This window comes from Scardinius erythrophthalmus (genome assembly GCF_964197995.2).
Source record: "Scardinius erythrophthalmus genome assembly, chromosome: 21".
NCBI lineage: Eukaryota > Metazoa > Chordata > Actinopteri > Cypriniformes > Leuciscidae > Scardinius > Scardinius erythrophthalmus.
Genome location: NC_138241.1, coordinates 1,773,474 through 1,797,163, shown reverse-complemented (window position 1 = coordinate 1,797,163; position 23,690 = coordinate 1,773,474). Strand labels below are relative to the sequence as shown.

Sequence of the window (23,690 nt, the reverse complement as noted above, 5' to 3'; positions counted from 1 at the left end):
CGCACTATTCTACCACGTCTACAAATTCTTGCTGACCGTATCCTCACTGAAAGCCAGTGTGGGTTTCGTGCTGGCCGCTCCATAGCAGACATGCTGTTCTGTGTTCGTCAACTACAGGAAAAGTGTATTGAACAGCATAAACCTCTGTTCTTGGTGTTTGTAGACTTGACCAAGGCCTTTGCCTACGTTAGTCGATCTGGACTTTTCCTCATCCTACAAAGACTTGGCTGCCCTCCAAATTTACTGAAGGTGATCACTGAGTTTCATGAGGGCATGAAGGCAACCGTACAGTCTGAAGGCACCCGCTCTGAAGAGTTCCAGATAAGGTGTGGAGTAAAGCAGGGATGTGTCCTTGCTCCTACCCTCTTCGGAATTTTCTTCTCTGCCCTAAACAATTAAATTACACTACAAATATCTTTTTTCCAAAGGTGGTTTCTGTCATTTGCTGTCGTTTTTATCACGCTGATGTAAGTTCAAGTGTCTGTTTCAAAAATAAGTTGGTTTTTAGTTAGTTATGTGCAGTGACGTGCGGTCTGGGTAGGCAAACTAGGCACTGCCTACCCTGCCAAAATTCAAAAATAAAATTGTTTATTAAATAATAAACTTGTATTTGTATTTTTACTGTTTATTCTTGTGATTTATATATGCAATATGTGTGTTATGATGACAAATGTAGCAGTTACGCATAATCAAATAAAAAACAAATCGTAGAATAAGCAGTGCTTTTACTGTCCATTCATTGCAGACGGCAAGCGAAAAACCCATGTTGCGCATGCGCACTTCGATCCTGTATTCTTTAACATGTACGTAAAAAAGCACAACTCTGCTGTGCCTTTGGACGTAAATATGGTATGCCCGTAACATCTCCGTAACATATCAGACATGGACCAATTAAAATCGAGATATTACTGGACATTTGCGCAGCTAACGTCATTAACGTTACACCACAGCTAGCCTACATGCCTAATCCCCGCGCCAAATTCAAAGCCAAAATGACAGCACCGGAGTTAAAAGGCCGTCATCACAGAGTTTAATGTTTTAAATTGAGAACCAGAGACTTTGCAAACTGAAGGCCCGTAAAGACGAGTTTTACAAAGCTGTGATCGACGTCTTCACGAGGAAAGGGCGGCGGATGAATTTTATGTAGGCTACAAATAATCTACCGATTGGTGAGTCAAAAACTATTTTGGGCTTAATATTGAATTGATAAATATGGTTGAATTAATGCAAGCCATTTGCCTTCATATTCAATTGAGCAGTGTGTGATTTTACTTTTACTTTTGGCCGTTGTGCAACAATAAGGATTAATAATGGTTGCATTCTAATGCTGGAGTGGACATAAACTACTGTTACCGGTGTGTGCCTGTGTGCTGCGCTTGTGTGTGTGTGACGTGCGTGTATGTGTGTGTGTGTGTGTGTGTGTGTGTGTGTGTGAGACGTGTGTGTGTGACAGAGAGAGAGAGAGATACATCCTGATTTGTACATTTCTTGATATGCCGCGCTTGTGCGTAACGTTTACTGTTATTATGTATTATTAGCCTAAACAATAAATCAGGTAATCTGGCTTTCATAACTCAGTGCCTAGCCTCTTTAAGACATCACCGCACGTCACTGTGATGCGGTGGTGTAACGTCATGATTGAAAGCTGTGATTGACAGGTTCTCTGAGCGAAGTAGTCACTGAAGCACCAACGGACATTTTTTTTCGGGATCTTCAGAGGACTGAGGAGATTGTATTTACTTTATTTTAACAAGTCTTTTGTCGTACTGCAATCAATTTTTAAAAAAGTATGCAGAATGCACTCTCTCTGAGTCCATTCTGCGAGAGTGAGGGCGGAGCGTTGATTTCGCGGCTTTACTTCCTGCTCACTACTGCGCAGGTCTGGTCCCGAGATCGCTACTGCGCAGGTCTGGTCCCGAGATCGCTACTGCGCAGGTCTGGTCCCGAGATCGCTACTGCGCAGGTCTGGTCCCGAGATCGCTACTGTGCTGACTCAAGTTCCAACATGTCAGCGCCATATTGGGACACTGGCGGCTTCAGTTCTCATCAATGGAAGAGAGCGAAGGGGCGTCGTCCATCTTTTTTTTACAGTCTATGGGAAAACTGTTCAATCTGGCCAGACTGCGGGCGAAGACTAAAGTACGCCATGTTCTGGTACGTGAGCTGCTTTATGCTGATGATGCTGCCTTTGTTGCCCACTCAGAGGCAGATCTACAACTACTCTGCTCATCTTTTGCCGCTGCATGTCTAGAGTTTGGTTTGCAGATTAGTCTTAAAAAGACAGTTATCCTTGCCCAACCTGCAACCCTGAACCCTACAGTATACATTAACAACACATGTCTATCTGTGGTAGACAAATTCACCTACCTGGGTTCCACAGTATCAAACAACAATAACCTTGACGCAGAGCTTGACATGCGCATTGGGAGGGCATCATCAATGTTTGGAAAATTGAGCAAACGTGTCGGCACAACAAGAACCTCTCATTTCTCCTCAAAGTCTAAGAGCACCAAAGTGTATACCATGCATGTGTACTTAGCACCTTACTATATGCAAGTGAGACATGGACAACATACAGGAGGCACGAACATCGCCTCAACGCCTTTCAACGCTGCCTTCGTTCCATACTGGGTGTATGCCGGAAGGACCATGTGCCAAACTCTGTCATACTTGAGAGAACTGGTTCCAGTGACTTGTACACCATCCTTCATGAACGCCACCTCCGTTGGACTGGTCATATCTATCGAATGAATGACACCCGCCTCCCAAAAATCTTGCTATATGGCGAGCTGGTAAATGCCCCCCGCAAACACGGTCGCCCCCATCTATGTTTTAAAGACGTCATTAAGAGGGATCTTCAGGCCTTCTCCATCAACCTGGACAACTGGGAGGCACTTGCAAATGACAGACCCAACTGGCGCGCAGCAATTAACAATGGCCGCAGGGACTCTCAGGAGGCCTACAAGTCATTTCTGGAAGAGAGATGCTCAAAACGGGAAGCAGATCGTCGCACTCGACATGAATGGCCATAGTAGTATGTGTGTGTGAGAGTCTGTGTGTGTGTGTGTGTGTGTGTGTGTGTCATTGTGTGTGTGTGTGTGTGTGTGTGTGTGTGTGTGTGTGTGTGTGTGTGTGTGTGTGTGTGTGTGTGTGTGTGTGTGTGAGAGCCTCTCCGCAGCTGGAGCCGGAGGTTTAATGACGGGCTGTTGGATCTGCACACCTGGACGGCTCAACTGTCAGTGAGAGCGTCAGTAAATGAGAGGTTTTCACGCTCTGAGGGACGACAGGCGTCTGATGTGTGTCACTCCCACTCTAAAACACACTCATTACACACACACACTCGAAACCGCTTCATCCGGGACCAGAACACTTCCATCAGGTCCCGTTCAGGTCACACTATTTTGCTCATTGTTAGTTCATGTCAGCTCTGGTCCATTCAATAATATTGACTTCTGATATTAATAATGTATTATTAAATGTTGAAAATAACATTAAGCAATATTAATAATGCATGCTTGAAAATTACTTTTCATATTTAGATCATGGTAATTAATGTAGGTAATGTAAAGTGTTACCAAGAAATGTTTGTCAGAATAACAAACTGTATGTCTGTAAAGTAGCTTGTATCCTGTAACACTGTGTGATTTGAAAAGTTTATTTTCAAATAAGACTTTTAATAAGACTTTATTAAAGAATCTTACATTAAAGAGTTTTTGTAACCAGCAGCAATACTCAAAAAAAAAATATTTAGGCCTAAATTTAAGAGGGATTGCGGGTGAAAATGAGCTAAATTTGGCTCAATCTTGCTTTTTTCATGTATGATTAATGTGAATTGTCCCTGATTAAATAAACAAACAAGTAAATAAATAAAGAAAAATAGGTAAAATTTTCCAATCTGAGTAGCTCCGCCCACTGTGAAATCTCATTGGTTCTCATCTTGATACACATTAACATGACATATGCTCTGATTGGCTGTGGATTTTTCACTTGATGTCAAGTACACCTGGCTGCAGCCTGCTGAACTGGGCGGGGCTACACGTGTGGCTCCTCTCTGATTGGCTCGATCGTCTTTCATATGCAAACATGATGTGTTCGTGGTTGGTGTAGGACGGAGTATATGTCGTTCAAATCATAATTTTATAATTGTAGGCTAATATTGTATTGTCTGTGCATTATATTAAAGACTACATTTCCTATCATGTATACCTATGAAAGACGACCGAGCCAATCAGAGTGAGTGTGCAGCTACAGCCAGGTCCTTCTGGTTAGGACCATAGACTGTAAAAAAACATGACGTCACCCGAATGTTTCTGAACAGCATTTTTGAAGCCCAAAGTGGGCGGAGCCAGCCGTCGCCATCTTGGCCGCGCGTCACTCCCGGATAAACAAAAATGTGAAGCCAGGCGGATTAGCTGAGGTGACGTGACGCTAACGCTAGCAGACAAACAGCTAGTCAGCGGCAATCCACCTGTCACTCAAGTGGCCACGCCCTTAATTATGCAGAACTTTAAGGCTTAATATAATTTAAACGGATTAGTTAAAAAAATTCACCCCCTCACAGTCATCATGAAGGGCAGAATTAGCTATATAGACCAAAACCACTTTTTGCACCAGACTGTAAACATATTTTTCTGCAGTAAAGTTTGGCATTTTAACATGGGGGTTTATGGGATTGACTCTCTTCTGGAGCCTGTCTCTAGTGGCCAGACGATGAACTGCAGTTTAAGTCTTTTCAGTGTTGGATTGAAGAGAGACTGTAAGGTTGCCGCTTGGCTAGGACACGGGGTGTAATGGTTTTGGCTCACTGTGGCGCAGACTTACAGCTCGGTGACGTTGCGAGGAATGCCTTTGGGTAAGAGGTTCAGGTGTTTGTTGCTGCAGCGCACCACCGACTCCAGACAGGAGCACTCGCTGGGACACTGAACCGGCGGAGAGCAGCTCGCCTCCTCGTGATCTGAGGGAAACACCAGCGTTAGCACTCACACAACACTGCGGATACACACACACACTTCGCTAGATTACACTCAAACCAAAAATTATTCAGACACCAGGGGCCCTATCTTGCAACCAGCGCAATTGACTTTGTACAGGGACGCATGTATCATTCCTATTTTGCACCCGACGCACAGCTGACTTTTCCCTCCACAGACGCACGTCGGTAAATTAGGGAATGAACTTGCGCTCCCGGGGGCGGTTCAGCGAAAAGAGGAGGCGTGTTCCGGCGCAAACGTTCCCTGGTGCTATTTTGCAGTTCCAGAAAACAATTCCGCCACAGACCAGGAGAAACCTCGTCTAAAGTCAGTGGAGTGTTGCGCATGTTATTCATGTGCTATTTTAAGGGCGCATGCTTGGCCATAATCAATGTAGCGTGAGCACAACACACACACACTTTGATTCTCTCATCTACACAGACGCAGCAGTTTTCATTTTTGCAAACCATACATTATTACAAGGAACAATATTAACACATGAGGGAAATCATTGTTGTGTCCATGAAGATGTGAAAAAATAGGCATAAATCTAGCTTACACATTAACCCAAATTATCATACGCCTGTTTAACCGAAGCTAATCTGGGTGTGTTTGTCCATCCCCAATGTCACTTCTCTGTGTTTTACGGCCCTGACGAGAACGCCGGTCTCCTCGGCTGTGAACCGCTCCTGGCTAATCCGCCGTTATAATAGCAATCCGCCATGGAACAAGCGCGCCTGCTCTTAAAGGGAATGTGAGATGTCGCTCGGATTGGTTTATTTCACGTTACGCCCAAACCACACCTATGAGTAATGAAGCGACTTCAGACCAACACATTTTAGATTTGCGTCGGACGCAAGAGTCATTTATCCCACTGGTATAATAGCAGCGCCCGAGACCCGCCCACAAAGTTACTTGCGTTTCAGATCGTTAAAATAGGGCCCCAGATATATATTTTTTATAGATATTTTACTAGTGTGATAAGGACACTATAGTTCATTTATGTAAGTGAGGAGAACAAAATAAAGTAAACTGTGACATATTTACACCCAAAAACTCATACAGCGACTACCAGTGACATTTATAAACATTTGGGACCAAAACTGATTCGGACACTTTGAGCTGATCATGTTTTGCTGAAGTGTGTTGTCTTTAATTGCTAATGCTCTTTTTACACACAGACTGAACACAATGAAGCATTGCTTGGTGATTGGTTGAGCTAAACTGGTATTATCTAATTGTGTAGTTAAATTTAACAGCTGACAGATATTCAACATAATTCATGTGTGAGACAGTCTAACAGAAGGACGGACAAAACCAGTCAAATATCAGCTGATCTGATCACTCTGAGTTCTGCTCATATTTATAGCTATAGCGAATAAACTGTGATAATGTTAGAAATGTTGAAGGAGTCTGAATAAATGTTGGTTTGACTGTAGATCCCACCGTCTTCGCAGCGGAAGTCTGGCAGAGCGACGTCCTGCAGGGGAATCTCTTTGAGGAAGGCGGGCCGCTGGCAGCGAGGGTTCCCTGTCACGATCTTGCGGTTCCTCAGCCAGACGCTCAGCCAGGACAGGCGGCAGTCACAGTTGAACGGGTTGGCCAGCAGGTTTCTGCCACACACACACACACACACACACACACACACACAGATATTAATCAGCCTCGTCTGCAGGACCAAACCAAAGCCCCTATAAGGCAAGTCATGTCACTCGGCGGCCATCTTTGAAGCGCCTCTCAGAGTTTCATCTCTTTGAATGGGGAAATTATTTGAGCTGCAGTGATGCAATGACTTTACCAGTTGGCGATTGGCTCTTTCATTTAGAAGGCAGGGCTTGCAGATGCAAACAGGGGTAAATGTGTTTTTTTATGTGTGCCTTTCTTAAAATAAGTTAGCTAACTTTGCCATTTTTGCAAGATTACTGGCCAATTTTGGGAATGGAATGAACAAAATTCCATTATATAGCGACCCTGGATACATAGCATCCAAAGCTTCAAAGTCTCGACACAATCCCAGCCGAGGAATAAGAGTCTTATCTAGACAAACCATAGGTCAAATGTTACATTTATAAACTTTTTAACCACAAATGCTGGTCTTGCACTTGCTGTGATGCGACACACATTACGTACTCAGGTTGAAAGGTCACGCGTGTTCAGAAATGTAGAGTAAGGCGAAAAACTCATTCATCTCATTCTCAACTTCAAAATCATCCGACATCGTTGTTTTACCTTTTATTTTTTTGTATATGGCGTTTGTCTTAGTCTTTGCACATTGACTTAGTAAACACTGGGTCTGTTCTTTCGCCTACGTCACGCTTGACCTTTCAACGTGATTACGTAATGTGTGTCGCATCACAACTAGTGAAAGACCAGCATTAGTGGTTAAAAGTATATAAATGTTTATTTTGTTATAAATGTCCGCTGGTTTGTCTAGATAAGACTCTTATTCCTCGTCTGGATCGTGTCGAGACTCTGAAGCTGCACTGAAACTCACATTTCTTTTAGACTGAAGAAAGAAAGACGTGAACATCTTGGAGGACAGGGGGGAGAGTAAATCATCAGGAAACTTTAACTCTGAAGTGAACTACTCCTTTAAAGGAACATTTCATTTTGCAAATATTATGGGAATGTTACTTTTAAATATTCTCTGAACGTTCTGAAACAAGTACATAAATATGAATAAACAAATGTATAAATAAAGTTTTTGTGCTAATGCTTTGAGAACATTATCAAAGGCCAGATAACTTTGAACGAACGTTCTATTAACGTTACTGGAAGAACGTTTGTTCGTAACGTTCTGAGACGGTTCCCTGCTATCGTTCCCAGCTCAAGTTACTGGTTCGAGGAAACGTATGTCAGCTCATGCTAATACGCGTGTGTCTATCAGCTCATGCTAACGGCGGTTTGTCCCGTACAGGGTGGAGAGGCTCTGCAGCGTGTCGAAGGCTCCGGGGGTGATGCTGCTCAGCGTGTTGTCGTACAGGGACAGCAGACGCACGTTGTGCAAGCCCGTGAAGCTGTTGTTGTGAATGCAGCCGATGCGATTGTTCCGCAGCATTCTGGAAAACACAGAGCATGGATGAACTCCGATGAAGAACGTGCGGTTTCACTTTCTTTTGATGGTCCATTTAACACAGTCTGTTGTCTAAGTAACATTGCAACTACATGTCTACTAGCTCTCAGTAGAGTATTAGTAGACTGGTAGGGTTAGGGTTAGTATAAGTTGACATGTAGTTGAAAAGTTACTTATAGTCAATATAAGTGTCTCTGTTGGAGGAGCATCACAATAAAGTGTTAGCAGATATTAAGCAGACAGTCTACTAATAATCTAATGAGAGTTAGTTGACATGTAGTTAACAGAAGTTACTTATAGTCAACAGAATGTTCAAAAGGGACCATCAAAATAAAATACCGAAAATGCTGCATTATGATAGTGTATGAGTGAAGTGTGTGAGCTCACAGCATGCGCAGGCCGTCCAGACCCCGGAACATCCCACTGTGAGCCGCGTCCAGCTGGTTGGCCGTCAGGTGCAGCTCACTGACCGAAGACGCCCCTTCAAACGCCCCGTCCTCGATCTCTGAGATCTTATTGTTGCTCAGGTTTCTGCGGATCGAAACGGAAACATTAGTAAAGAATCACAACCAGTCACATGGACAGACATGAGAGCGCTAGGGTCGGGAAACGAACACTTGAGGTCAGGGATCGGACACTTGAGGTCAGGAATCGGACACTTGAGGTCAGGGATTGGACACTTGAGGTCAGGGATCGGACACTTGAGGACAGGGATCGGACACTTGAGGTCAGGGATCGGACACTTGAGGTCAGGGATCGGACACTTGAGGTCAGGGATCGGACACTTGAGGTCAGGAATCGGACACTTGAGGTCAGGGATCGGAGGACACTTGAGGTCAGGGATCGGACACTTGAGGTCAGGGATCGGACACTTGAGGACAGGGATCGGACACTTGAGGTCAGGAATCGGACACTTGAGGTCAGGGATCGGACACTTGAGGTCAGGAATCGGACACTTGAGGTCAGGGATCGGACACTTGAGGTCAGGAATCGGACACTTGAGGTCAGAGATCGGACACTTGAGGACAGGGATCGGACACTTGAGGTCAGGGATCGGACACTTGAGGTCAGGGATCGGACACTTGAGGTCAGGGATCGGACACTTGAGGTCAGGGATCGGACACTTGAGGTCAGGGATCGGACACTTGAGGTCAGAGATCGGACACTTGAGGACAGGGATCGGACACTTGAGGTCAGGGATCGGACACTTGAGGTCAGGGATCGGACACTTGAGGTCAGGGATCGGACACTTGAGGACAGGGATCGGACACTTGAGGTCAGGGATCGGACACTTGAGGTCAGGGATCGGACACTTGAGGTCAGGGATCGGACACTTGAGGTCAGGGATCGGACACTTGAGGTCAGGAATCGGACACTTGAGGGTAGAGATCGGACACTTGAGGGTAGAGATCGGACACTTGAGGTCAGGGATCGGACACTTGAGGTCAGGGATCGGACACTTGAGGTCAGGGATCGGACACTTGAGGTCAGGAATCGGACACTTGAGGTCAGGAATCGGACACTTGAGGTCAGGAATCGGACACTCGAGGTCAGGGATCGGACAGGGATCGGACACTTGAGGTCAGGGATCGGAGACTTGAGGACAGGGATCGGACACTTGAGGTCAGGAATCGGACACTTGAGGTCAGGGATCGGACAGGGATCGGACACTTGAGGTCAGGGATCGGACACTTGAGGTCAGGAATCGGACACTTGAGGTCAGGAATCGGACACTTGAGGTCAGGGATCAGACAGGGATCGGACACTTGAGGTCAGGGACCGGACACTTGAGGACAGGGATCGGACACTTGAGGTGAGGGATCGGACACTTGAGGTCAGGGATCGGACACTTGAGGACAGGGATCGGACACTTGAGGTCAGGGATCGGACACTTGAGGTCAGGAATCGGACACTTGAGGTCAGGGATCGGACACTTGAGGTCAGGGATCGGATACTTGTTATAAAATTTAAATTTCGATTCCTCTTATCAATTCTTTTGTGAGCATTTCAGAATGACTTTAGACTGTTTTCTGTGCTGCATGCGTGTGTCACAGGATTTTGGATCAGAATATTTTGGAAAAATTGGATCTGTGCATTTCTTAACCCTTAATCAGTGTTTGAAAAGGACAACACTTAAGGTGTTTGGGGTCATTTTGACCCCAAACTTTTAAAGAGCGATTGCATAAGGAAATATACATTTTTATATGGAAAACTATATATCATTTTTTTTATTTACTTCTCAACTATACATTTATGCTGTGTTTTTGTGGAAATTTTGAAGTTTTTTACCTATTTACTGCACAATTACATAACTAGGCCATAAATTGGCTCATGAAAAATGATTTTTTAAAGAAAAAATCACTTAAATAATGATATTAATTCAATATAAATGGTTTTTGGGCATTGCTCTATGTGTTAGGGATGGAATACTGCCATCTAAAGGTTAGTCGAAAAAACTTATTTCTTATGGGAAAGGAATTAAAGTGCAATGGCCAAATGTATCCAATAGAGGGCCATAGAGAACCATTCATTCACTCATTTTCACTTCTCCTCACAAATTTGATATATATATACATATATATATGTGAATATTTATTTAAACATTTTGAAATGCATAAAAAATCTAATTATTATTATTATCAAATTAATTATTATAATTATATAATATTAATTATATAATTATTATCAAATTATTATATACATTTGCAGAACCATTACAAGTCACCACTATGACATGATTGTGTGTGTGTGTGTTGGTGTGTGTGTGTGTGTGTGTGTGTGTGTGTGTGTGTGTGTGTGTGTGTGTGTGTGTGTGTGTGTGTGTGTGTGTGTGTGTGTGTGTGTGTGTGTGGGAACAAGCTTGTTCCATGTTGCTTATGTGACATTTTTCAGATTTATGCCAGTTTAGTTGATTTTATTTGCCAATTTCTATACAAATGCTCTCTGTTGCAGTGACATACATGTGTGTGTTTGTGTGTGTGTGTGTGTATGAGATAGAAAGTTCGTTCCACTTTGGGTTTATGCTCTAGGACCAGACCTTGATTTAAATTTAATTTTTTTTAGATTTATGCCAGTTTTGTTTATTTTATTTGCCAATTTCTATAAAAATGCTCTCTGTTACAGTGACATACATGTGTGTGTTTGTGTGTGTTTGTGTATGAGATAGAAAGTTCGTTCCACTTTGGGTTTATGCTCTAGGACCAGACCTTGATTTAAATGTAATTTTTTTTTAGATTTATGCCAGTTTTGTTTATTTTATTTGCCAATTTCTATAAAAATGCTCTGTTGCAGTGACATACATGTGTGTGTTTGTGTGTGTTTGTGTGTGTTTGTGTATGAGATAGAAAGTTTGTTCCACTTTGGGTTTATGCTCTAGGACCAGACCTTGATTTAAATGTAAATTTTTTTTAGATTTATGCCAGTTTTATTTATTTTATTTGCCAATTTCTATAAAAATGCTCTCTGTTGCAGTGACATACATGTGTGTGTTTGTGTGTGTTTGTGTGTGTGTGTGTATGAGATAGAAAGTTTGTTCCACTTTGGGTTTATGCTCTAGGACCAGACCTTGATTTAAATGTAAATTTTTTTTAGATTTATGCCAGTTTTATTTATTTTATTTGCCAATTTCTATAAAAAGGCTTTCTGTTGCAGTGACATACATGTGTGTGTTTGTGTGTGTTTGTGTGTGTTTGTGTGCGTTTGTGTGTATGTGTGTATGAGATAGAAAGTTCGTTCCACTTTGGGTTTATGCTCTAGGACCAGACCTTGATTTAAATGTAAATTTTTTTTAGATTTATGCCAGTTTTGTTTATTTTATTTGCCAAATTCTGTAAAAATGCTCTCTGTTGCAAAAACATACATTTGTTTGTTTGTTTATGTGTTTGTGTGTGTCTGTGTGTGTGTGTGTATGAGATAGAAAGTTCGTTCTACTTTTTATTTATGCTCTAGGACCAGACCTTGGTTTATATGTAGAAATTTTCAGATTTATAATGGATTTAATTTGATTTTTTTGACAAACAAAATAAAAAAAAGTCATTTTTTTCATTTTCCCATTCATTTTCAATGTGGGGTCATTTTGACCCCAAACACCTTAAAAGGTAAATTTTTTTTTACACACCTTTAGAACAACCAAATCAAGCCCAGTTTTTTTGTGCATGTTTAGATAGGTTATTTAGGAAAAGTCCCAGAGTTTCATGCCCCTGAGATGAAGGTAACATTTTTAAAAAATGAAAGAAAAGTCCAGTGGGGTCATAATGACCCCAAACACTGATTAAGGGTTAAAGTGACAGTAGCGTAATATTCCTGCTATATAATAACACTAATCAAACAACACAAGACAGAGAAAATTCACTCGTTCTTGACTGAATAACTTTTGTAACTATATTTGTAATGCTTATTTTATTTATAAAGTGCAGTGTTATTTTACATTTTATTACAGTGTAATAATCTGTACATTTCAATCGTATCTTTGTTCAGTTGTATCTATTTGCTGTGATTACTAATTTTCTATTTGTTCTTTTTTAATTAATAGTCTTTACTGATGCTTGAAATTTATTTTAGTTATGCTAGTTGTTTTTCTATAGCATTTTTAAACCTTTTACACCTGCAATAAGACTTCGGGCCCTATTTTAACGATCTGAAACGCAAGTATCAAGCGCGAAACGCAAGTAACTTTGTGGGCGGATCTCGGGCGCTGTTGCTATCGGGATAAATGATTATTGCACCCGACACAAATCTAAAATGTGTTGGTCTGAAGCAGCTTCATTACTCATAGGTGTGGTTTGGGCGTAACGTGAAATAAACCAATCAGAGCGTCATCTCACATTCCCTTTAAGAGCAGGCGCGCTTGTTCCATGGCGGATTGCTATTATAACGGCGGATTTGCCAGCAGCGGTTCACAGCCGAGGAGACCGACGTTCTCGTCAGGGCCGTAAAACACAGAGAAGTGACATTGGGGATGGAGAAACACACCCAAATTAGCTTCGGTTAAACAGGCGTATAATAATTTGGGTAAATGTGTAAGCTAGATTTATGCCTATTTTTCACATCTTCATGGACACAACAATGATTTTCCTCATGTGTTAATATTGTTCCTTGTAATAATGTATGGTTTTCTAAAAATGTGAACTGCTGCTTCTGTGTGTAGATGAGAGAAGCAAAGTGTGTGTGTGTTGTGCACACGCTACATTGATTATGGCCAAGCATGCGCCCTTAAAACAGCATCTGAATAACATGCACAACGCGCCTGGTCTGGTCTGGTCTGTGGCGGAATTGTTTTCTGAAACTGCAAAATAGCACCAGGGAACGTTTGCGCCGGAACACGCCTCCTCTTTTCGCTGAACCGCCCCCGGGAGCGCAAGTTCATTCCCTAATTTACCGACGTGTGTCTGTGGAGGGAAAAGTCCGCTGTGTGTCGGGTGAGAAATAGGAATGATACATGCGTCGTGTACAAAGTCAGTTGCGCTGGGTGCAAGATAGGGCCCAAAATGTGAATGATATCTAAGTTTTTTTTTTTTACTTTATCGGAACCCAAATTAGGAATCGACAAGAAACGGAATCGATCACATTGAAGCGATACCCGACCCTGAGTGGGACTTACATCTTCTTCAGGTGAGACAGCGTCTTGAAGACACCCGTGGCTTCTATCGTCGTGATCTCGTTGTTGTTGAGACGGCTTGTGAAAACACATGAAAGAGAGATTAAACCCAACAGACTTCTGGAATCTGTTCTTATCAGAAACATTGGCTGATGGCGTCTTACAGTTCAGTGGTGGATGCTGGGATGTGTTCAGGGATGCGGTTCAGCCTCAGGTTGGAACAGTCCACTACGTTAGACTCGCAGCGGCACTTGGCGGGACAGACCGGGTCATTATTACAGTCATTGTTCAGACGGGTGTCCTCCGTTCCTGCAGCAAAAACAACTCCGTCAGCCGGAAACGCTCTCTCAGAGTTACAAACAAACGTTTTTCCAGTTATCTGGTCTAACATATGGTGCTCTTGGGTCATTTTTGACCGAAAAATTTTGCATTTGTTTTTTTAACTATTTTTTTCCTCATCGGAATGGTACGAAACTTGGTAAAGGTTTTGGCACTTGCTGTGTGAACACACAAAAAGATCATGGACATGATTTGAAAAGGTTAAATGGTCTTGTAAACAATAGTCACACTTGAGCTCATCGCCGTCAAACATGAGCGCATTGGAAATGAATGCAGACGAGTTTCCTCTAGTGGAAGCGTTTGGTACTGCAGCCGAACACTCTCTCACTGAAAGATCATTTTATGAGATATCAAGATCACATTTGGAGCATAACTTGTTTAGATTTATGGCCTTGATTTTCTTGCAGTTTTAGAGTAAAACATGATTTTGAAAATATATATTTCATATAAAAATTGAAAATAGTATTTTTGCAAATTTTTCATAACAATAAACTGACAAAAATAAATTCTGTAACTTTTTTTAAGTTCACTTTTTTCACTTCAGCAATAATCTGCCAAGTGTCGTCGATGAAAAGAAATCAAACTTCAGTCTGTCGCTCTAAAGCGTTCAAGATTTACCACAGTTTAAGTTGGAAAATTAATTTTCAGGTCTATGCTCAAAAAGTGAATAAATGGATTATAAATACAGCGTAAATATAATTTAGTACCATAAAACCTCCTAAAAATACTAAATATTAAATAAAAACATTATCAAACTAAAATATAGAACATTATTTTCAGTCATTTTTGAACGACACGCGAAGAGCACCAGAGGGTTAATAATAATAATGTTCTCAAAACGTTAGCAGCACAAAAAACTTTATTTATACATATACTTTCTGAGACATTTTAGTTGGACGTGTTTTTTAAATGTTACTTCTTTTTTTCAGAGAACATTCAAAAGTAACATTCCCATATTGTTTAAAGAATGATAAAATAGAGAAAACGTTTGTTTTTTATGCTCACTAAATCACAAAATGTTTTTAAAAGATTTTCAAAAAAACTGGACATTCTGAGAATATTCAGAAATATTTCTGGGTTCAGGCCCAAAAGAAACATGAGGAAAATGTCAGAATGCTTTAACAAGGGAACTGTTTGCATGTGCTGAAGAGCAAGGCTGTTATCTAACAAGTATTCAATAATTAACACACACTCCAGGAGATGACGAGCGATGATTACAAGATCTTCCAAAACGATACTTGGTTACTCACGTAACCTCGGTTCTCTCTAGAGAGGGAACGAGTATTGCGTAAGCTCTGCTTACGCAGCGGGAAAAGCCTTCTTTTCTCGAGATACTGAAACCAAAAATTATCCTTAATTTCATATATTGTCAACGCAGTGCGGCTGCAGGCAGCTGAGCTAGAGCGGCATACTGCGCGCTCATTGGCTGCCGCGCGGCAACTGCTTAAGCCTACCAGTGAGCCTGGCGTGACGTCACGCCCAATGAGGGCGCGCGCGACCTTGCGCGTCATAGCCCGCCAGAATGGGCGGCGTCAGAGCGTATATAAGGAAGGCTCGTAGGCTATATTCTCTGTTTTCTGTCGACTGAAGCGACGCGAGCGATAGGCTCAGCACGGTCAGGGAACGCAATACTCGTTCCCTCTCTAGAGAGAACCGAGGTTACGTGAGTAACCAAGTATCGTTCTCTTACGAGAGGTTCTCTCGTATTGCGTAAGCTCTGCTTACGCAGCGGGAACCCTTTGTCCACGCCGTGCGAGCCTAACAATCACATATGACTCATAGAAAAACATAGAGGTGATTAACAGGTGGCCAGCGGTGCGGGCCAACACATGTTCATAAGCACACATAGGGAAAAAACACAGAACGGCACTGCCGGTTCATGTTAACTGATACCCTGAGCGTGCAGCTCAACAGACAAGCTAATCGGAAATACAGCCTGACCCTAGGGCAGGACACGAATCACGACTAGACTGACAGAAGTTTAGCCTGCATAGCGGGAACTTCCAGGTTATAAAACCTAACAAATGTGGAGGGGGACGCCCAGCCCGCCGCCTTACAAATGTCATCAATGGAAATCCCACTGGACCATGCCCACGATGAGGCCATGCCTCTGGTGGAATGAGCCCGTATGCCTAACGGACATTGCAGGTCTTTTGACGCATAAGCTGCTGCAATAGCGTCTACTATCCATCTGGACAGTGTCTGTTTCGAAGCGGCGCGACCCTTGGTGCGCCCGCCAAACGAAACGAAAAGCTGCTCTGAGAACCTGAAGGCTGCAGAGCGCGTCACATAACACCTTAACGCCCTGACCGGGCAAAGGCAGTTGACCCCTTCCTCACTGCTGGAGGACGGCAGAGCCGATAGGGTAACGACCTGAGTCCTGAAGGGAGTGCCTAACACTTTGGGGACATAGCCGTGCTTCGGTTTGAGAATGGCTAACGAGTCGTTAGGTCCAAACTCGAGGCACGACGCGCTGATGGACAGCGCGTGTAAATCTCCCACACGTTTAACTGAAGCCAGAGCTAGCAGAAAAACGGTCTTAAGCGTCAAGTATTTCAACTCCACTGAGTCCAAAGGCTCAAAGGGATGCGCTTTTAAGGACTCCAGGACCAGGGACAGGTCCCAAATAGGAACCGTCGGGGGCCGTGGAGGGTTCATTCTCCTGGCCCCGCGTAGAAAGCGGGTAATGAGTTCATTTCTGCCCAGTGCACGGCCGCGCGCCGACTCAGCGAACGCTGCTATGGCCGCGACATAAACCTTGAGCGTGGAGGGGGACCTGCCCGCGTCCAACATCTCCTGGAGAAATTTCAGTACCTGTGGAACTCCACAGGTTCGAGCATTAGAACCCTTATTCACACACCACTTGTTAAACACTGACCATTTAGACGCATAGAGCCGCCTCGTCGAGGGGGCTCTGGACTGCGTGATCGTGTTAATTACCCCTTCTGGCAAGCCAACGAGTAATCGTTGATTATCCACGCATGCAGAGACCAGTGCTCTGGATGGGGATGCAGAATCGAGCCTCGGGCTTGAGAGAGGAGATCTCTCCTCACCGGAATCGGCCATGGGGCTGTGTCTGCCAGTCTCATTAGCTCGGGGAACCATGGTTGGTTTTCCCAACGCGGGGCTATGAGGAGCACTGCGCAGTTCAAACTCCTGATCCTCGCTAGCACTTGAGTTAGCATCGAGATCGGTGGGAACGCGTACAGCGGGGCGCTGGGCCAGGTCTGGGCCAGCGCGTCTTCCCGTTTCGAGAAGAACCTCTGGCACTGAGCGTTCTCGCTCGTGGCGAAGAGGTCGATTTTCGCTTCGCCGAAACGACGCCAAAGCGTCTGTATCGTCTGGCGGTGTAGAGACCATTCCCCTGGGGGAACGTTGTCCCTGGACAGTCTGTCCGGGCCGTCGTTCAAACGACCGGGTACATGAGCTGCCCTTAGGGAGCGCAACGGGCCCTGAGCCCAGGATAGGAGGCGCTCTGCGAGCGCGCACAGGGTTCTGGATTTGATTCCACCCTGGCGGTTCACGTACGACACCACTGACATGTTGTCCGAGCGAACTAGCACATGGTGTCCCCGTATAAGCGGTAGAAAGTGCTTCAACGCTCTCTCGACCGCCAGCATCTCTAGACAGTTTATGTGAAGGTCTTTCTCCGTATTCGACCACGGGCCGCAAATCGGACTGCCTTCGTGAGTCGCTCCCCAACCCATGTTGGACGCGTCTGTCGAGATCACTTTGCGGTGTGCGATGGTTCCCATCGACACTCCCCGCTGATACCATTCGGCCGTCAGCCAGGGCTGCAGGGCTGTAACACAGCGCTGAGTCACTCTGATTGGAGTACGGCCTGAAATCCATGCTTTGCGGGGCGTTTCCGTTTTTAGCCAGCGTTGAAGCGGACGCATTCGGAGTAAACCCAGCTGCAGGACAGCTGCTGCTGATGCCATGTGGCCCAGCAACCTCTGAAAAGTTTTCAATGGAAAAACTTTTCCCTCCTGAAAGGAGGCGGCGAGGTGTCGAACACAGCGCGCGCGCTGTGCGGACAGTCTGGCTGTCATTGCCGCCGAGTCCAGGTCTATACCCAGAAAAGTGATAGACTGGCTGGGGGCTAAAGAGCTCTTGTCCCAGTTCACGGAAAGACCCAAGCTTTGCAGGTGACCGAGAAGCGCTTCTCTGTGGGAAACTAGTTCCTCCGCCGAGTGCGCTATAATCAGCCAATCGTCCAGATAGTTCAGGATTCGCATTCCCCTCGATCTCAGGGGTGCGAGAGCCGCATCCATGCACTTCGTAAATGTACGGGGTGCCAGGGATAGGCCGAACGGCAGGACAGTGTACTGATATACCTGGCCGTCGAAGGCGAATCTCAAGAATGGCCTGTGACGGGGTATAATCTGAATCTGAAAGTACGCGTCTTTCAGGTCGAGAGATATGAACCAGTCCCCCGGGCGAATCTGCGCGAGGATTTGACTGGTTGTGAGCATTTTGAACGGCCGTTTCATAAGCGTTTTGTTCAAATATCTCAGATCCAATATAGGTCTGAGTGCTCCGCCCTTCTTGGGTACGAGGAAATAGCGGCTGTATACGCCTGCCTCGGAACCCGGAGGGAGAACCCGTTCTATCGCCCCTTTGCGCAGCAAATTCGCTATTTCTGTGTGAAGCAGATGCGCTGCATCCGCTTTCACTGTAGTCTCGGCCCGAGCGCGATAGCGCGGAGGGCGGCGAGCGAATTGAAGCGAATAGCCCTTTATCACTGTGTTCAGTACCCACTTCGACACACCCTGGATAGCTTTCCATGCATTCGCACTCATAGCTAGGGGTCGAATCGCCTCTGACTCTCGCTCGTCGCGCAGCGCGGGACGGGGAATCTGTGGCGGTGTAAGCGCGAATCGCGCAGTGGCAGTGAGGGGGAACGGGGGTTCGCAGATGGCGGCAGCCGGCTGAACAGCGCTGTGAGAGAGCGCTTTGTGAGACGGCTCGCGGCGCAGAAGCGGGGCGGGCTCGTGGATGTTTATCGGAGAGTGTGCGTGCTGTAAAGCGGGCACAGAGCTCTTTATTATTACACAGCCGGTGGCTGACTTGTGCGTGTTTACATGAGGGTGCGCGCGCTGTGTAGCGGGCACAGGGCTCTTTATTAGCACACCGTCGGTGGCTGGCTCGTGCATGTTTAGTTGAGAGTGTGCGTGCTGTGTAGCGGGCACAGGGCTCTTTATTAACACACAGCCGGTGGCTGGCTCGTACATGTTTAGCTGAGAGTGTGCGTGCTGTGTAGCGGGCACAGGGCTCTGTATTAACACGCGGCCAGTGGCAGAATGTTCCGTTACCCAAGCGTGTGGGACAGAGCGAGCACTGTGTAGGTGTGAGCACTGAAGTGTGGGCACGTGACCTACAGTTATCACTCGAGCGGCCGTAGCGCGCCTTATGTGAGTGCACTCTGTGGGGTACACAGGGGAATTTGTGCTTGTGTGTAGTGATGAGCACTGGGAAGTGGGCATGTTTACTACACTCATAACACTGACGGCGTGAGCCGTCTGACCAGACATTACGCTCTTTATTCGATTTATCTGGGTCGCCGTAAAAACGGCGTTTGTGTGCAGGCGAGAGAGTTGCGAAACTGGCTCGTTGGCTGCTGTGGGCACTACTGCAGTAGCCTTTGACAAGGGGACTGGCAGAGGGATACGTCTTAGTTTCGACGGTGGTCCGGCCGCGGCGGGAGCCGCCCGTCTTTTCCTCCCGACGGGTGCTAGGAGGACTTAGCAGGCTCGGGCTTCAGCGTTACCTTAGGCCGAGGCCCACGCGGGGGCGGCGGCCTGTGCTGGCTGGTGGAGCGGGACCTGGGGCGGCCGCGCTGGCGCTGCTTAGAGTCTGGGGGTCGAGACGGCCGCTGTGCGGAGCTGCGTGCAGGAGGCTGGCTAGAGCGGCCTGCAGCGGAGCTCGAGCGGCGGGGCAGGAAGAGGTTCATGGCCTGTGACGCTTTCTGTACCTCAGAAAAACGGTCCACGAGGCCGCTCACTGCCGGGCCGAAGAGACCAGTAGGCGAGAGCGGGGCGTTCAGGAAGACGGATCGCTCTTGTTCCCCCATATCGGCGAGAGTTAACCAAAGGTGGCGCTCGATGACGGTCAGCGAAGCCATGGATCGTCCGATCGCTTGGGCTGCTGTCTTGGTCGTGCGAAGGGAAAGGTCCGTCGCACTGCGCAGGTTGGTTAGGGCCGATCTGTCCAGTTCTCCCTCGTCAAGCTGGCGGAGGAGGTCCGCCTGGAGAACTTGAAGGACCGCCATAGTGTGCAGGGCTGAGGCGGCTTGCCCAGCGGCGGAGAAAGCGCGGCTGGCGAACGCCGAAGTAGTCCTGCAGGCTTTGGACGGGAGGGCAACCTTTGAGCGCCATCTCGCGGATGGGGGGCAAAGATGCGCTGCAACCGCCTGTTCGACCGGTGGAATCCGGTCATACCCCTTCTCCGTAGCTCCGTCCACGCGGGAGAGAGTCGATGAGGCCGGAGAGCGGAGTCTGGCCGAAACTGGAGCGTTCCAGGATTTAGAAAGCTCGTCGTGGAGCTCAGGCAGAAACGGCGCCGGTCTAGACGCTGGAGCCTGGCGACCGGTGGTCAGGAAGCATCCATCAAGCCTGTTAGGCGGGGGTACCTCCGGTGCAGACCACTCGAGGCCCAAACGCTCGACCGCCATAGTGAGGAGGTGGAGAAGCTCGGCCTCCACTCCGGCGGGAGCCCTGCTGGAAGCTCTGGTGGAGGAGGTGGATCGGGCGGAGCCGGACCACGCCTCGCTGTCCGACGCTAACAAGGAGCATGTGTCCAGCCGATCGTTGTCGTCCGCTTCATCCGCTGTGTCGACGGCATCGAGGGCGAGAGCCGTCGGCTGCGCGTCGGGGAGCGGGGGCGGAGAGGGAGAGAGCGAGGCTCGCGGGAGAGGCTCCGGCGAGGCCTTGGCTCGTGTCTCAGGCTCCGGTGGGCGTTGTGAGTGGCGTTTTTTCTTACGCGGCCCAGCAACGGCAGGAGCGGCGTGTGAAAAGAGGGCGAGTCGAGCCCGCAGGGTCGACATCTGCAGCTCTTCACAGCATTCGCAGCCGCCCGAGGAAAACGCGACGGCTGCATGATCCCGTCCCAGGCAGAGAGCGCAGAGAAGATGGCGGTCTCCGTCGCTGAGCGGTGAGCGGCATGAGCCGCACGTGGTGCGAGGCATTTGAAACAACGCCTCGTGCTCTTTTAGAGTGCTGCGGAGAAAAGCAATACACACAAAGAGCTTAACACGGAAGGATATGTATCGCCGGATAGCTGAGCTGGCACGGCAGGCTGAAGGCGGCGAAGAGATCGTCCGGCTTCCTCAGGCTGTCCTAAGCTGGCTCGTTAGCTTGATCCAAGAAGGCCACGGCGACGGTTTCCTCTCAGAGACCAGCGATGCGAGTGCTTCGCTGAAAAGACAGAAATCAGAGAATATAGCCTACGAGCCTTCCTTATATACGCTCTGACGCCGCCCATTCTGGCGGGCTATGACGCGCAAGGTCGCGCGCGCCCTCATTGGGCGTGACGTCACGCCAGGCTCACTGGTAGGCTTAAGCAGTTGCCGCGCGGCAGCCAATGAGCGCGCAGTATGCCGCTCTAGCTCAGCTGCCTGCAGCCGCACTGCGTTGACAATATATGAAATTAAGGATAATTTTTGGTTTCAGTATCTCGAGAAAAGAAGGCTTTTCCCGCTGCGTAAGCAGAGCTTACGCAATACGAGAGAACCTCTCGTAAGAGAACTTTAATTTCTTCAATCTTTCTTACACTCTTAGAAGTAAAGCTTCTATATGGAACCTTAAAGGGTTCTGTCAGGCGCTTAATATACTATATACCTTAATCACTTTATGGGTTTAGTTTCAATTCATTTAGTTTTAATTATTTCTTTTCTTTTAATTAAATGTTATGATTTAAACAGCTTGTGAACAGTAGAAAAAATGTAAATAACCCATTAAACATGAAAGCATTATGCCATCACTTAAAGTCCCCCTGTGGTGTAAATCCAGCTTTTAATGTATTTTATGTGTCTATGTGGTGTTTTTAATACGCTTTAAGGCAAACCATGTGTAAATTCATAAGTCGACAGCATTGCTGAGTATTTCCTCCTTAAAACTGCAGTGAACCAAAGACAGTCTCAAAAACACGCTTTGAAATCGCTGGTGTTTCTGACGTCACAAACTACCTTGTAACCAATCAGATCAACGTGTGATCGTCAACCAGTGGATCTCTGAGCTGAGTGAGTGAGTGGAGGCGGGGCTCATTTGCATATTCATAGAACCGCGAATACTAAATGAGGCAAGAGTGCCGAGTTACATTAAAGATATTATAAGGCATAAAGAATTTTTTTTTCAAGGAATTTTGGTGATCAAAGATGAGTTTTAAGGGATAACATTATTGACTACAGGGGGTCTTTAAGACATTTTTTACTGATATGGAAACTTTTTGGCATAAAAATTTTCTTTAAAATTGAGTCAAGAATCCTAAAGTTCTATTTAGAACCCTATAGAACCTTTTATTCTAAGAGTGTACTTTGTTTAAAAAAGAAATTACTCAGAAATTGTGGTTACACTTTATTTCATTGGTCCACTTCAGACTTATTCTACTAACCCTAACACTCTACTAATACTCTAATGAGAGCTAGTGGACATGTAGTTATTTATAAGTAAAATGTCTAAAGTGGACTATCACAATAAAGCGTTACCGAAATTGTTGGTCAATTTCACAAACATTTACAAAGAAACGGCAAGTAACACGCTGAACGTGAAATTGTGAAGCTGAAAAGCTGAAATAGTATTTTCTTCTTTGAAAGACATGTTTAATAGTGTACTGGAATAAAAGCACCTGTGCAAACACAGACTATTCAGAAAAGCTGTGTGTGATGTACAGTGAACGGGACACACACTCACCCGGGATGACGTACTGCTCTTTGGCTGTGATGGAGACACAACAGGACAAGAATCACCAATCAGCATCTCAAGGGTTTTAAGTGTTATTATAGGCTCGTCTTGTGTAGTATGCATGTATACGGTAGTGCAACTCCATTGTGTACAGCCTAAAACATTTAAAAGATTTTACTGTGCTACTGCTATCAAGATATGCAGCCATGTAGCTTTCCTGTAGCTCAAACAGTGGAGCGCTGGCGCTTGCAACGCCAAGGTCATGGGTTCGATTCCCAGGGAAAGCAAGAACTGATAAGAATGTTAATTTTGTACCTGGAAATGCAATGTAAGTCGCTTTGGATAAAAGCGTCTGCCTAATGCGTAAATGATATAGTAGACGTACGCAACGGCATGGAATAAAATAATCAGTGTGCAGTGATCAGTGTGTTTCACCGGAGCAGCGGAACTTCTTGCTCTTGATCTGCCCGATGCGCTTGTTGGCGAGGCGGCGAGGGCTGGTACAGCGGGCACCACTGGTCTCGATGGGGTTGGAGCGCAGGTAATCCGCCAGCCACTTCAGGTTACAGTCGCAGATGAACGGGTTCTGAGCCAGATGACTGAGGACAACACACACACTTTCACCTTATGACACAGGCCTGTCTAACACACAGTTCCTCATGTATAACATCCACATCATCAATCCGGCAGGAACTGTGCTTTGACTTTTACGTGAGCCGATCTGTAACCCAGCTAACAGGGAACGCTCACTGGTAACGCTGGGGTAAAATCACACCCTATATTGTATTGTTATATATTGTATTGACAACTCA

At 45.9% G+C, this 23,690-nt stretch overlaps 1 protein-coding gene across 1 annotated transcript in view; it reads right to left on the bottom strand.

Annotated features, from left to right (window-relative positions):
* The window catches only part of slit1a (slit homolog 1a), a gene marked incomplete at its 5' end in the record, with an annotated part of 120,621 nt that overhangs the window by 31,602 nt on the left and 65,329 nt on the right, over positions 1–23,690 (bottom strand). The window contains 8 exons of the mRNA XM_081351729.1: positions 4,822–4,954; positions 6,417–6,583; positions 7,886–8,029; positions 8,431–8,574; positions 13,643–13,717; positions 13,804–13,948; positions 22,888–22,911; positions 23,314–23,477. Of these exons, the coding sequence (XP_081207855.1) occupies positions 4,822–4,954; positions 6,417–6,583; positions 7,886–8,029; positions 8,431–8,574; positions 13,643–13,717; positions 13,804–13,948; positions 22,888–22,911; positions 23,314–23,477 (996 nt within the window). The remainder of the gene's footprint in view (positions 1–4,821; positions 4,955–6,416; positions 6,584–7,885; positions 8,030–8,430; positions 8,575–13,642; positions 13,718–13,803; positions 13,949–22,887; positions 22,912–23,313; positions 23,478–23,690) is intronic.